The 16,643-nt window shown below is 44.8% G+C and overlaps 1 protein-coding gene across 6 annotated transcripts in view; it reads right to left on the minus strand.

Annotated features, from left to right (window-relative positions):
- The window catches only part of MICAL2 (microtubule associated monooxygenase, calponin and LIM domain containing 2), a 238,036-nt gene that overhangs the window by 162,669 nt on the left and 58,724 nt on the right, over positions 1-16,643 (minus strand). For all 6 annotated transcript variants that reach the window (XM_056527942.1, XM_056527946.1, XM_056527945.1 and 3 more), the window contains one exon: positions 9,827-10,169. In XM_056527942.1, coding sequence (XP_056383917.1) covers positions 9,827-10,090 — 264 coding nt within the window. In that variant the 5' untranslated portion in view covers positions 10,091-10,169. The remainder of the gene's footprint in view (positions 1-9,826; positions 10,170-16,643) is intronic.

The raw sequence follows: 16,643 nt of genomic DNA on the forward strand, positions 1-16,643 counted from the left end.
CCTCCTGTGGAACGTATAATATTCTAAAAGATGTCTGGCATCTCACCCTAAGATAACATCAGCTTCTTCTGATTAGAGTTCCTGTTCTATGACGCGTTTCGGTCCCTGACACTCTGCACCCGGTGCCACAGACAGCAGAGATATTGGCTCCTGTTCCCTGAGAATGAAATATAAAGCTTCTGAATAATTCAACAACAAATGACCAGCAGCTGCCTAAATCCCCAGCAACCAGCGTTGACTCTGCGGTGCTCCTGTACAGTCTGGCGGTATTCTGTGTGGTCTCCGCCTGACATCACTTCTCCCTAGGCTAAACATCAATCTTCATTCCAAAAACATAAATGCATCGGTGTAAAATAAGTGAACCTGGGAAAGTATGGATGATAACTCCCCACGTGTAATAAAATACATCTTAATTAGATTACATAGAATGAGAACAGAGGAGCCGGAGCTTAGTAACCTACATCCTCGCCTGACACCATGAGAACTGGCGCTCAGTGCACGAGGACCCCACCCAATGAGAACACAATATCATTCCTGTTTACATAAGAAATCCATGAAGAAAGCTCCCCAATCCTACAAGGCTTTTATACTCCCCCTCCACTACCATCTATTTGGTGGAGGTGAGGACCCCACAAAAAAGTCTCCATAGGTCAAGAAGGAGTGTGGCTGACCTTGTGGCTCATAGTGTGAAACATTTTCACAATAGGTGGTCTGGCTCTTTAATAATTCCCAGCATTGTATGATCAGGCGTCTCTGGTAGAATAGTAACCTCTGCTCTGAACTGATGAACCCCAAATAATTCTCTGCATTGTATGATCAGGTGTCCCTGGTGGAATAGTAACCTCTGCTCTGCACCAATGGAACCCAATCCTTTCCAGCATTGTATGATCAGGCTTCCCTGGTGGAACAGTAACCTCTGCTCTGCACCAATTTAACCCAATCCTTTCCAGCATTGTATGATCAGGCTTTCCTGGTGGAACAGTAACCTCTGCTCTGCACCAATTTAACCCAATCCTTTCCAGAATTGTATGATCAGGTGTCCCTGGTGGAATAGTAACTTCTGCTCTGCACCAATGGACCCCAATCCTTTCCAGCATTGTATGATCAGGCTTTCCTGGTGGAATAGTAACCTCTGCTCTGCACTGATTAACCCCAATCCTTTCTAGCATTGTATGATCAAGCTTCCCTGGTGGAATAGTAACCTCTGCTCTGCACCAATGGACCCCAATCCTTTCCAGCATTGTATGATCAGGCTTCCATGGTGGAACAGTAACCTCTACTCTGCACCTATGGACCTCAATCCTTTCCAGGATTGTATGATCAGGCTTTCCTGGTGGAATAGTAACCTCTGCTCTGCACTGATTAACCCCAATCCTTTCTAGCATTGTATGATCAGGCTTCCATGGTGGAACAGTAACCTCTGCTCTGCACCAATGGACCCCAATCCTTTCCAGCATTGTATGATCAGGCTTCCCTGGTGGAACAGTAACCTCTACTCTGCACCTATGGACCTCAATCCTTTCCAGGATTGTATGATCAGGCTTTCCTGGTGGAATAGTAACCTCTGCTCTGCACTGATGAACCCCAATCCTTTCCAGCATTGTATGATCAGGCTTCCCTGGTGGGAAAGCAACTACTTCTCGGCACTAATGAACCCCAATAATGCCCAGCATTGTATGATCAGGCTCCTTTAGTGTAATAGTAACCTCTGCTCTGATGAACCCCAATAATTTCCAACATGATCGGGCTTCCCTGGTGAAATATTAACTACTGCTCTGCACCAATAAACCCCAATCCTTTCTAGCATTGTATGATCAGGCCTCCCTGGTGGAATAACAACCTCTGCTCTGCACTGATGAACCCCAATAATTCCCAGAATTGTATGATCAGGCTTCCCTGGTGGAACAGTAACCTCTGCTCTGCATTGGTAAACCCCAATCCTTCCTAGCAGTGTATGATCAGGCTTCCCTGGTGGAACAGTAACCTCTGCTCTGCACTGATTAACCCCAATCCTTTCTAGCATTGTATGATCAGGCCTCCCTGGTAGAATAATAACCTCTGCTCTGCACTGATGAACCCCAATAATTCCCTGAATTATGTGATTAGACTTCCCTGGTGGAATAGTAACCTCTGCTCTGCACTGATTAACCCCAATCCTTTCTAGCATTGTATGATCAGGCTTCCCTGGTGGAATAGTAACCTCTGCTCTGCACTGATGAACCCCAATAATTCCTTGAATTGTGTGATTAGGCTTCCCTGGTAGAATAGTAACCTCTGCCCTGCACTGATAAACCCTAATAATTTTCTGCATGGTATGGGCATGCCTGGACAGCCAAAAGAGACCCTTTGCACAATGGATTTTGTATATGACTGGTATGTAAGCACCATATGGTGATATTTACGATCAGGCTTCCCTGGTGGAATGGTAACTTCTGCTCCGCACTGATGAACCCCAAATAGGGCAAAACAGTATAGGACGGTGTTCCACAACCTATGGCTCTCCTGCTGTTGCAAAACTACAACTTCCATGTCACCCTGACAGCAAATAAAGGAACCGCACAGGGCAGTATATGCTAATCTGATGCCTCTGACAGACAATTTACCAGCGATATCAACCAGGGTGCTTCAAGCTGTTGCAAAACTACAACCCCCAGCATACCCGGACAGCCGTTGGCTGTCCGGGTATGCTGGGAGTTGTAGTTCCGCAACAGCTGGGGCACACTGGTTGGGAAAGACTACTTTAGAATCTGCAGTTTGATTTTGTCCTAGGCCTGGCTGGATGCCCAATAAGGTCCTAGGAAGAAGCTATGGGGCTCCTGTACAAAGCCAACAGCTGTCCGTGCATGCTGGAAGTTGTAGTTTTGCACCCCTGGAGGTACACTGGCTGGGAAAAAAACACTGATCTATGTGTACAATGGCCTCTCGACTCTGTTGACTCTGGATGTCAGAGGGGAGAAGGGTCGGGCAAGTGCCCCCCTGCAGAATACATGTGCTAGTGTACATGGGGATGGGGAATGCATGCTGGAAGTTTTAGTTGAAACAGCTGGAGGCACGCTAGTTGGGAAACAGGTGATCTAGGTGTAAGGTGGCCTCTCGACCATATGGTATATAGTATATTTCTAGTAGAATACTACCCCTGACTGTAATAAGTCTATGTATCAGATGCGATTATTTTGCGCTGACATCGGGTATTACGTGACAGGAGCCTCTTTGTTCCCCCGGAGCTCGCACCGAACGAAACGCATGATAATATTTTTTCGATCCAGTCAATCCGATCCTTTGAGGAAGCCGGAGGAAAGTCGACAATATTTGTATTGTTCTGCTTCGGCCCCTATGAATGTCAATGGGAGCGGGGGAGCGGCGAGTTATTCTGGGCCCGGACCGGCGGCTCGTGTCCTTGTCGACATCTGAGGGAATTAGCTCGAGGCGTTCTCAGATCTGCCGGGAGATTTCACTGAAACGTTTGTTTCTCTCATGAAATATTAATTCCAGAAGTTTGTTCTGTCTCCAAGAAACACAAGAGCTCCAGTCATGGGATCGGGATGGTCGCCCCCACGCACCCCATTAGAACCTATTTAATTACAAATATATGGGAATTGTAGGGCCTGGATCTATCTGGGGGCAGGGAGGGGGCTGTGAGAAGAACCATAAGAGGCATAATGGTTACCCAATACAAGAGGACTTTATGCATAGGTCCGAAACGCGTCACTTCTTTTATGTACCTACTACCTGTTTCTTTGTTATATGTTGGACATATAATAAGATTTATTAAAGGGGAACTCCAACATCAGGAGAAAAAAATGCTGCAGAAGCATATAGTATTACTTATCTGTCTGTCCCAGTTCTGAAATCACTGAAAATGTATTTGTTTTGGGGGTCTTAGTCCTGTATTTCCTGGTTGAGCAGTGGCTCAGTACTACAATCCCCAGAATGCATTGCTTTCCCTCCGCTCTTCACCAAAGACCTCCCGTCTGGCCTACTCCCCTCCCACAGCGCTCAAGCTAGTTCATTGCCCCGACCTGCTGCCCAACATCTAATTTCACAGCAGACTATCGCATAGTGAGGTTGCAGCAGCTGCTGCATTTATTCTCTGTCTGCTTAGCACAAAGCAGTATGCTGTATCCAAACCTCATTCTTCACTAAATGGTTCAATAAAGATATATATGTATATGTGTATATAACAGGGGGATGGTGATGTAGCTGTAGGGGCTGGTCAGAGGTGATGACATCACTCAGAGGGTGGGGCTAGAGCTCAGAGACAGGATTTAACCACGCCTTATGAGAGAGCAGAGGATGATGGGAGAAGCTGGGAGAGATGGAAGAGCTTCTGAGACAACACCACACTGACAATGAGAGGACTATACAACTTCCTATCGAGGGTGAATCATGCAAAAAAAATGCTGAAGCCAGTACAACACGTGATAACACTATATTAATAATCTATATATCTGGAATTTTTTTACTTCTAACACAAGTGCCGTATATTAAATGGCTTGTTGGAGATGCACATAATGGTTACTCGATACAAGAGTTGGATGGTGGGACAATAGGGTCAGAAAAGGGAGTTTAATCCATAGAGAGCGAATATGGGGTCACTAGATAGAGGACAGGATGGAGCCATCCTCCCAACTGACTTCCTTCCCCAGAGGAATCACAATGTTAGCAAACAAGGGGGTCGGGAACTGGCCCTAGGGTTATGCAAATAATGGAGCCTTTCCCAGCTCTTCTGTCCTGGGTAGAACCAAACACCATGATGGGGAGCTGCCTAGTTCTTACTATGGAGACCTGCCTAGTTCTTACTATCTAGACCTGCCTAGTTCTTAGTATGGGGACCCTATGGGCTCAGGTGATTGGCCAGAGATATAAAACAGGTTGTGATGAGGGGCAGGGGAAGGGCAAAGCTCCACCTGGGAGACTATTTCTTAATTGGATTCCATTGTTGGCATTTGTGAGGACATTTGCCCAGATCCTAACTAATAAGGGCTCTGGCTGGTACTTATGGGGTGAGTCTTTGTTGGAGCCATATGATGAAGAAGTGTGGGGCGCTCTTGGGAAGTGACGAGGTAAAGGTTCTGCAGGGTGTGAATAAGACAGATGACACGACTCCCTCTCCGCCTCCTGATCTCCACCTTGTCCATCCATCCTTCACAGTCGCACTCGAGGCCGATCCATCTTAAACGCTTCTCCCTTTCTTCTCTGACAGCCGCTCGTCTCCAGTGAGAGGAAGTTTATCTTATGGGGATTACGTTGAGGTTGAAGAATGTTCTTTAGAGAACACACAAAGCTCCTCGGAGTAAACTCTTCACTCCACTTGACAAAGTGACTCAGAGGTGATTCGTTTTGGTAAGATGTGATGCCCCATCCAAGGCAGGCGGGTACAGGTCCAAGGAGTACATACCCCCCCCCCCCCCCCCCCATGATAGAGAACGCAGGCCTGGCCGGTGACTCACCCCCGTGAGATGCATGTTCATCATTGGAGCAAAATAAATAGAACATTAATGAGAAAGTTACAAATACTCTCGGAATCTGCGGGATGGAGATAGTTATTGACCAACATCTTCTGTACTTTAGACTTAAAAGGAAGTGGAGACAATAATGTAAAGAGTGATGGATGCTTGGTCTGTTTTAGGAGGGTGTATAGTTCTAGTATATGCCAGGGTGCCTCCAGCTGTTGCAAAGCTACAACCCCCAGAATCCATTCCCCATCACTGTATACACTAGCACATGTATTCTGCAGAGGGATACTTGCCCGACGTTTCTCTCCTCTGACATCCAGAGTCAACAGAGAGTCGAGAGGCCATCGTACACATAGATCCGTGTTTCTCAATCAGTGAGCCTCCAACTGTCGCAAAACTACAACTCCCAACATGCACTCCCCATCCCCACTTACGCCAGCACATGTATTCTGCAGGGGACACTTGCCCGACTCTTCTCTTCTCAACAGGGAGTCGAAAGGCCATCATACACATAGATCAGTGTTTCTCAATCAGTATGCCTCCAGCTGTTGTAAACTACAACTCCCAATATGCTGGGGATCACCCTTAGCAACAGACCACAAGGGCAGGATCTGCTCCCCCAGTATATATGCACAACCGCATTTGGGGTTGAGCACCTCCTGCCATTTGAGACTACGTCTTTGTTGTTGTTTAACTCCCAATATGCCCAGACAGCATACACTCGTACATGTATTCTGCAGGAGGACACTTGCCCGACCTTTCTCTCCTCTGACATTCAGAGTCGACAGAGAGTCAAGAGGCCATAGTACACACAGATCAGTGTTTCCCAATCAGGGTGCCTCAAGCTGTTGCAAAACTACAACTCCCAGCATGCAATCACCATTCCTGAGTACACTAGTACATGTATTCTGAGGGGGGAAACTTGCCCGACCCTTCTCTCTTCTGACATCCAGAGTCGACAGAGAGTCAAAAAGGCTATCATTAACATAGATCAGTATTTCCCAACCAGTGTGCCTCCAGTTGTTGCAAATCGACAACCCCCAGCCGTTGGCTGTCCGGGCATGCTGGGTTTTGTAGTTTTGCAACATCTGGAGGTCCGCAGGTTGTAGACCACTGTCCTATACTTTACATTGCACGGATCCCTCAACATGCGATGGTTTCAACAAACGATCGTCCATTTGGAACGGATTACCATCGTATGTTGAGGGACCACTGTATGTTTAATCACAGTGGCCTCCAAACTGTGGACCCCCAGCTGTTGCAGAATGACAACTTCCAGCATGCCTGGACAGCCAACGGACAAGGCTGAAGACACTGCCTACTCCAATGGCTTCCAGCCTGCGTTTCCCCAGCTGTTGGAAAACTACAACTCCCAGCATGCCTAGGAAGCCGTTGGATGTTCAGGCATGCTGGGAGTTGTAGTTTTGCAACAACTGGAGAACCACAGGTTGCAAAGTACTGCATTGCAAAGAAGAAAAAGCAGTAGATGAACCCTACAACTCTGCAGCTGAGAACTGAATGTTGGGACGGATACATTGTTTCCCATGTTTATATCAACAAGGCTCTATGTTTACATAATTCTAATAATGAGTGCATAAATTAAAACAGTGTTTCCCAATAAGAGTGCCTCCATCTGTTGCAAAACTACAACTCCCAGCATACACTCATTTAATGATGAGTGCATACATTAAATGAATGTTTCCTGACCATTGTGCCTCCATCTGTTGCAAAACTACAACTCCCAGCATGCTTTCATTTAATGATGAGTGCATACATTAAATGAATGTTTCCTGACCATTGTGCCTCCCGCTGTTGCAAAACTACAACTCCCAGCATACACTCATTTAATGATGAGTGCATACATTAAATGAATGTTTTCTGACCAGTGTGCCTCCAGATAATGCAAAACTACAACTCCCAGCATGCTCTCATTTAATGATGAGTGCATACATTAAATGAATGTTTTTTTGACCAGTGTGCCTCCAGCTGTTGCAAAACTACAACTACCAGCATGCTCTCATTTAATGATGAGTGCATACATTAAATTAATGTTTTCTGACCAGTGTGCCTCCCGCTGTTGCAAAACTACAACTACCAGCATGCTCTCATTTAATGAAGAGTGCATACAATAAATGAATGTTTCCTGACCAGTGTGCCTCCAGCTGTTGCAAAACTACAACTCCCAGCATGCCCGGACAGCCGTTGGCTGTCCGGGCATGCTGGGAGTTGTAGTTTTGCAATAGCTGGAGGCACACTGGTCGGGAACACACTGTACTAGATGACTGTCAGGACTGGATACAACGAACCCCAGATCATAGCCAATAAGAATGTCTTCATTCACTGACAGCAAGCGGAAATCTAAAATGCAGATTCCCAAAAATAATGCAGGGGTCCCTTTTTTTTTTTTTACAGGCAATTCCACTACAGTTCAGCCTGGCGCGCTTTCAATTACTGACAAAGACCGAAGAGGAAGATTGTAATCCTGCTATTACGTCCCCTTCACCCCAAGTGTCCACCTGTTCTATACTGAGCGGCCGAGGAAGCAAACAAGTGTTTAATCCACAAGAAGATGAGCAGGATCTCCAGCAGGAATAAGAGTGAGTGTATCTGGCAGCGCCCTCTGAGCTGAGACCCAAACTGGCTCCAGTGATACATAGTGGCAGCACACGCGGAATGAAAGATCTGACACATTGTTACGGACAATACTGGGGATATCGCTATAGCACTAGCGGGGTTAATAATCTGCACGAGTACATTTACCCATCCCGATCCCTCTCACCTTCCCTGGTCTCTTTGTCGTTCGCTCCATTATCCAGAGAGGTGCAGGATCTGGCGTGGGGTGCAGGAGAAGGTCCTTCACCACTAACAGAGCAAAGGATGCCAGAGCGAAGAAAAGGTAAGTGGGATTTTTATTATTTTCTTTTGGGATTTTTTGTGGAAAACTACCCCCATTAAGTAGTTTTTCCAAAAAGAAAATAATCTACCTAATAGGAGATTCCCTACTTACTAGACTACATAACTACTGGGGACTTCTACTTAAAAGGTAAGGATTCCCTACCTACCTACTGGGGGCTTCTATCTAATAGGGGGATTCCCTACCTACTTATTGAGAGCTTCAACCTAATATGGGGGATTTCCTAGTTGCCTATTTTACAGAGGCTTCTACCTTAAAGAAGAAGGGCACTTCCTACCTACTGAGGGCTTCTACCTAATAGGGAAGGATTCTCTACCTACCTACTGAGGGCTTCTACCTAATAGAGAAGGATTCTTTACCTACCTACTGGGGGCTTCTACCTTATAGGAGGGATTCCCTACCTACCTACTGGGACATCTACCTTATAGGGGGGGATTCCCTACCTACCTACTGGGACATTTACCTTATAGGGGGGATTCCCTACCTACCTAAATACTGGGGGCTTCTAACTAATAGGGGCGGATTCCCTGAATAACTACTGGGGGCTTCTACCTAATAGGGGGATTACCTACCTACTGGCGGCTTCCACCTAATAGGGGGGATTCCCTACCAAACTACAAGGGGCTTCTACAAAAAAGGAGGTATTCCCTACCTACCTACTGGGGCCTTCTACCTAATAGGGGGGGGGGGGGCTTCCCTACCTAACTACTAGGTGTTTCTACCTAATAGGGGGGGGGGGGGGGGATTTCCTACATACCTACTGGGGACTTCTACTAAATAGGGGGAGATTCCCTAACTATCTATACTGGGGGCCTCTACCTAATAGGGCCGATCCCGTACCTAAATACTGGGTGCGTCTACCTAGTAGAGGAGGGGATTACTTACCTACTCTGGCTTCAACCTAACAGGGGGGATTCGCTACCTAACTACTAGGGGCTTCTACCTAATAGGGGGATTACCTACCTACTGGCGGCTTCCACCTAATAGGGGGGATTCCCTACCAAACTACAAGGGGCTTCTACCAAAAAGGAGGTATTCCCTACCTACCTACTGGGGCCTTCTACCTAATAGGGGGGGGCTTCCCTACCTAACTACTAGGTGTTTCTACCTAATAGGGGGGGGGGATTTCCTACATACCTACTGGGGACTTCTACTAAATAGGGGGAGATTCCCTAACTAGCTATACTGGGGGCCTCTACCTAATAGGGCAGATCCCGTACCTAATTACTGGGTGCGTCTACCTAGTAGAGGAGGGGATTACTTACGTACTCTGGCTTCAACCTAACAGGGGGGATTCGCTACCTAACTACTAGGGGCTTCTACCTAATAGGGGGATTCCCTACCTAACGGTGGGGGGGGGGGAGGACCTACTGGGGACTTCTGTCACATGACATTAAAAAGTATCGGTAATTGGTATTGGTGAGTACAAGTATTGTTACTTCTGTTGAGCGCTTACCTTGGTCCCCACACAGGCCTTCCCCTTCTGGTACTCCTTCTGGCTGTACCGTTTATCCAGTTTGTTCCATAAGGCTTTGGCTTTCCAGCTGGTCACCTTGGTCTTCAGCTTACTATAGAAGTGCCGATAGTCCTTGGGGTCGAGGTCCAGCTGGCGGGTCAGGATGTTGAAGGCCTGCAGGGTCCCCTTACATGTAGTGGCCTGGATAAAGTTCTCGAAGAGCTGTCCGGCTTGGCCCTGTTTGTCGTCATCATTCTCCCCCATAATTCAGGTTGTCAGCAGTCGGGTCTATAGTACACTACATAGGGTGGGAAATGTCTCGATCTCGTCTCGTCTGTAAAACCTGCAAAGAGGAAAGTCACGTGTGAGTGAAGACAAAGACCACTCTAGGACAACACCGATAATACAATGATGGACATGTAAGAGAGGACATTACACTGTGTGCTGCCAGCCCCAAAGAAAGTACAGGTGTAACCGCATATTGTTCCCCAACTAGAGTGCTTCCAGCTGTTGCCAAACTACAACTCCCAGCATGCCCGGACAGCCTTTGGCTGTCCGGACATGCTGGGAATTGTAGTTTTGCAACAGCTGGAGGCCCACTGGTTGGGAAACAATGGCATACAGACTTATTGTTGAGTTCAATGTGTATAAAGTATGCAGTAAGCTCCTGAGCTCCCCCTGGTGGTGGCTGCAAGCAGACAAGATATTATAGCATAATTTTATGTCTATGGAGGGGATTAAGAGCTCCGTATCCAGAAATCCATGATAGCCAGATAGCTATGAGATAGATAGACGGACAGATAGATATGAGATAGATAGATAGACAGACAGATAGATGAGATAGATAGAACATAGATATGAGATAGATAGATATGAGATAAATAGATAGATATGAGATGAATAGATAAATACAACATCGATTTTGTTTTGTAGATACATAGATAGATAAATAAATATGAGATAGATAGATATTAGATAGATAGATAGATAGATATGAGATAAATAGATAAATACAACATAGATTTTGTTTTGTAGATACATAGATAGATAAATATAACATAGATAGAAATTACATAGATAGATATAAGATAGACAGATAGATAAATATGAGATAGATAGATAGATATGAGATAGATAGATAGATAAGAGATAGATAGATATGAGATAGATAGATATAAGATAGACAGATAGATAAATATGAGATAGATAGATTTTTAACAGATTTTATTCTAAGTCAATGGGGTCACTGGTGATGTGTATCGTGTGTATCGTGTGTATCGTGTGTTAGATTCAGCACTATGTTGTGGTTTTCATTTATGATTGTGTGAACAGAGACATATACACCAAGTATGAATAATTTACAATCACTTTACAATGAATATTACCACTAACTACTAATAAAGCATTTAATCCTACGCGTAAAATAATAAAATGAGCAGCAAAAACCCTCCTGAGCCAAAGTCAATAAATCCTGTCTATTCTTTATGAGATTCTCTGTAATCTCCAGAGCGAAGGCGCCGAAAACACCGGGAGGAACCAAATTAGGATAAATCCTGGTCACCCCACAGGGCAGAGGTATTAGACGTCCCAGACAGCGGCAGAGATATTTGGTTTTGGATTATTACATCCTCGCGGATACTAACAACCAAAGTCAGACGCCCAACCAGGAGTTTAAAGGGGCACTCCACTGGCCAGCGTTCGGAACATTTAGTTCCAAACACTGTGTTTGCGCCGCAGGGGTCGGTCACGCCCCCTCATGACTTCAGGCCATGCCCCCTCTCATAGACTTGAATTGAGGGGGCGTGGCCCGACAGCATGAGAGGGCATGGCCGACCAGGGCAGCACAAACACAGCGTTTGGAACTAAATATTCCGAACGCTGGCCAGTGGAGTGCCCCTTTAACTGCAGGAAGGACAACAAAGTCTCCTCCACTAGCGCTAACACCTCGGGCCTCATCCTCCTCAAGAAAACACAACAGAACATTTCCTGCTACAATAAGACAAAAAAAAGAAATCTGAATCAAAGTTCTTCTCTCTGAATTCTTTCCAGTATTTGTTCCTGTGTGACCCCCGCCGGCGGCTGTAATGGTGGTCCTGTAGGGCTGGATGGAGTCACTATAGCACCTGCTCTATTATGGGCTCCATTAAAGCCAACGCTGTGATGTGGGGAAACAGAACTGGTTTTGGAAGAACATCTGGCGAAGACGAAAAAGACCAAAAATAAAGAAACAAAGTTCACTTATTTGGGAGCCGCCTCCACCGCCCGGCGTTCCAAACCACAACTAGACACTCCTTGCGAAAACAGGACATGGCCGCCGCAAACTTCTGTTCTCCTCCCTCAGCTCTCATGGTTCCCCAAGACAGAAGGAAAGATATCAGAAGATTTACTTGGGGGAAACACAACGGCTTCCTTCTTTATTTCATTTTACTTTCTGAACATTTATAGACACAAGAGAAGAACCTTACTAATATGGCAGGAGGACGCAGCAGTCATAACCCTAGGGGCGCTACCTGAAAACTATGAGACCAATCCTGGGGAAAACACTGATCAACTGATCTTACAGCTGATCTTATCTCTATCTATCTATCTATCTATCTATCTATCTATCTAATAACTATCTCATATCTATCTATCTCACATGTATCTATCTCATATCTATTTATCTCATATCTATCTATCTCATATCTATCTATCTATCTCATATCTATTTATCTCATATCTCATATCTATCTCATATCTATCTATCTATCTATCTATCTCATATCTATCTATCTATCTCATATGTATCTATCTCATATCTATCTATCTATCTTATCTCATATCTATCTATCTATCTCATATCCATCTATCTAATATCTATCTCATATCTATCTCATATCTATCTATCTATCTATCTATCTAATATCTATCTCATATCTATCTATCTATCTCATATCTATCTATCTATCTATCTATCTCATATCTATCTATCGATCTATCTATCTCATATCTATCTATCCCATATCTATCTCATATCTATCGATCTATCTATCTCATATCTATCTATCTATGGATCTATCTATCGATCTATCTATCTCATATCTATCTATCACATATCTATCTCATCTCATATCTATCACATATCTATCTTTCTCATATCTATCTCATATCTATCTCATATCTATCTATCTATCTATCTATCGATCTATCTATCTCATATCTATCTATCGATCTATCTATCTCATATCTATCTATCTATCTCATATCTATCTATCCCATATCTATCTCATATCTATCTATCTATGGATCTATCTATCGATCTATCTATCTCATATCTATCTATCACATATCTATCTCATCTCATATCTATCACATATCTATCTCTCTCTCACATATATATCTATCTATCTTCTTCCGTCTCATGTATACCCCCCTCCTATATACACGTTGCGGTGCCTGCAGGACACTCAGTAACCAGTGAACAGGAAATGAAGCAGTGTACACCACGAGATACAGAGACAATATCTGCGGGCGTCTCCTCTGCCCTGTACACACTAGGCGTCACGCCGAGCGTCCGTGTAATATCCAGCGCTGTTATTCCAAGGCTTTATAAATAAGCTCCCGACCCGCAGAGAACATTGTGTCCTGGAGGTGCAGAGAATTTCCATGTTGTGGCTGCGGGATGCGCAGGGGGGACATTTATTCTCCGAGCAGAGGTTGTGTCTTCATCCCTGTGTATCAGTTCTAGCGCTTCCTGCGCTGATACACAGATACGGGGTCATACGGGGCAGCGAGCAGATCGAGATCACTACGAGGACTGTGACATGGGGTGAAATTACACCTATTTGGCTTTTTCCTAATCAGGGTGCCTCCAACTGTTGCAAAACTACAATTCCCAGCATGCACTCCTCATCCCCGCATACACTAGCACATGTATTCTGCAGGGGGACACTTGCCCGACCTTTCTCTCCTCCGACATCCAGAGTCAGAGAGTCCAGAGGCCATCATACACATAGGTCAGTGATTCCCAACCAGAGTGCCTCCAGCTGTTGCAAAACTACAACTCCCAGCATGTACTCCCCATCCCCCTATAAACTTGTACATGTATTCTGCAGAGGGACACTTGCCCGACCCTTCTCTCCTCTGACATCCAGAGTCAACAAAGAGTCCAGAGGCCATCGTACACATAGATCAGTGATTCTGAACCAGTGTGCCTACAGCAGTTGCAAAACTACAACTCCCAGCATGCACTCCATCCACATTTCCCTATAAAACTTGTACATTTTCTGCAGAGGGACACTTGCCCGACCCATCTCTCCCCTGACATCCAGAGTCAACAGAGAGTAGGGAGGCCATTCTACACATAGATCAGTGTTTCCCAACCAGGGTGTCTCCAGCTGTTGCAAAACTACAACACTCAGCATGCCCGGACAGCCGTTGGCTGTCCGGGCATGCTAGGAGTTGCAGTTTTTCAACAGCTTAATTCCCCCTGGTTGGGAAACACTGATGTTCGCCCTTGCAGAGAAGATGAAGATTGATACATGGTAATGACAGATTATTATTGTTACACAGAACATTGTGATCATCTATCAGATACATGTGTATCAGGCCCTGAAGTCTTCCGGGCACACGGACGGTGTTGGATTGTGCTGAATGTCTGTTTGGGGCTGATGTTCTCCAGACGTGTTCTGGACAGGACTCGGTGAGGTCTGCACCATCTCTGAACCAACAGCTGCAATTCTGATTTTATTATCCGCTCTGGTAGATTCAGGTTCTCGAGACAACACAGACCAGAAATCCCTAGAACCTTCACATTACATGTAACCTGTGATTTATGGTTAAAGATCTACACAATGAGCCATAGACTGTAACTACTGATATAGTGCTGCTCATTGCTGATCAGCCAAAACTCCAGACTAATACATTGTACATAGCTAGTCCTGCCCTCAGCTGAGAAGTGATACAATTATATCCAGTCTAGACAATGCTCTGTGAGCTAAACATCCTGGACTCCAGACTGATACATTGTACATAGCTAGTCCTGCCCTCAGCTGAGAAGTGATACAATTATATCCAGTCTAGACAATGCTCTGTGAGCTAAACATCCTGGACTCCAGACTGATACATTGTACATAGCTAGTCCTGCTCTCAGCTGAGAAGTGATAGAATTGTATCCAGTCTAGACAATGCTCTGTGAGCTAAACATCCTGGACTCCAGACTGATACATTGTACATAGCTCGTCCTCCTCTCAGCTGAGAAGTGATACAATTGTATCCAGTCTAGACAATGCTCTGTGAGCTAAACATCCTGGACTCCAGACTGATACATTGTACATAGCTCGTCCTTCTCTCAGCTGAGAAGTGATACAATTGTATCCAGTCTAGACAATGCTCTGTGAGCTAAACATCCTGGACTCCAGACTGATACATTGTACATAGCTAGTCCTGCCCTCAGCTGAGAAGTGATACAATTGTATCCAGTCTAGACAATGCTCTGTGAGCTAAACCCCCTGGACTCCAGACTGATACATTGTTCATAGCTCGTCCTTCTCTCAGCTGAGAAGTGATACAATTGTATCCAGTCTAGACAATGCACTGTGAGCTAAACATCCTGGACTCCAGACTGATACATTGTACATAGCTAGTCCTGCTCTCAGCTGAGAAGTGATACAATTGTATCCAGTCTAGACAATGCTCTGTGAGCTAAACATCCTGGACTCCAGACTGATACATTGTACATAGCTCGTCCTCCTCTCAGCTGAGAAGTGATAGAATTGTATCCAGTCTAGACAATGCTCTGTGAGCTAAACATCCTTGACTCCAGACTGATACATTGTACATAGCTAGTCCTGCTCTCAGCTGAGAAGTGATACAATTGTATCCAGTCTAGACAATGCTCTGTGAGCTAAACACCCTGGACTCCAGACTGATACATTGTACATAGCTCGTCCTCCTCTCAGCTGAGAAGTGATGCAACTGTATCCAGTCTAGACAATGCTCTGTGAGCTAAACATCCTGGACTCCAGACTGATACATTGTACATAGCTAGTCCTGCACTCAGCTGAGAAGTGATACAATTGTAGACAATGCTCTGTGAGTTACCCCGGACTCCAGACTGATACACTGCATACAGCGTTCTATCAGCAAAACAAGGTGAACGCAGTTCAGACTTCGCCTTCTTTGATCCTAAATCCTTTATCCGTCTGTTTGGATTTGGCAGGAAACATTATTACATTGTAATCTACAGGAGAATAATATTATCTTCAGATTCTTCTTATGTTGTCTCAGGGGATCTGTCTTCTCAGACACTGATAAATGTCTGGGCCACCGGCAGAACACAATGTACTTCAGGCACAACAAACTAACAGGTCAGAAGTAAAGGGGGACTCTGCTTCAGATCAACCCTGTCTCTTGGCTGCTTTCCCTGATGATGGGGGCACCAAAACAATTAAGCTGACATTCTTTTATTAATAGAGTAATGGTATAAAAATACTGCACAGTAGCAGCATTATACATTGCCTAAATAAAAGTGCCATATACAGTCATGGCCTGAAATGTTGGCACCCCTGAAATTTTTCAAGAAAATGAAGTATTTCTCACAGGAAAGGATTGCAGTAACACATGTTTTGCTATACACAGGTTTATTCCCTTTGTGTGTGTATATATATATAGATCTCCTCTCCTCTGTATATATATATATTGCAGTAACACATGTTTATTCCCTTTGTGTATATATATATATATATATATATATAGATCTCCTCTCCTCTGTATGTATATATATATATATAGATCTCCTCTCCTCTGTATATATATATTGCAGTAACACATGTTTTGC

The sequence above is a fragment of the Hyla sarda genome, chromosome 6 (genome assembly GCF_029499605.1).
Source record: "Hyla sarda isolate aHylSar1 chromosome 6, aHylSar1.hap1, whole genome shotgun sequence".
In the NCBI taxonomy this organism is placed as follows: Eukaryota; Metazoa; Chordata; class Amphibia; order Anura; family Hylidae; genus Hyla; species Hyla sarda.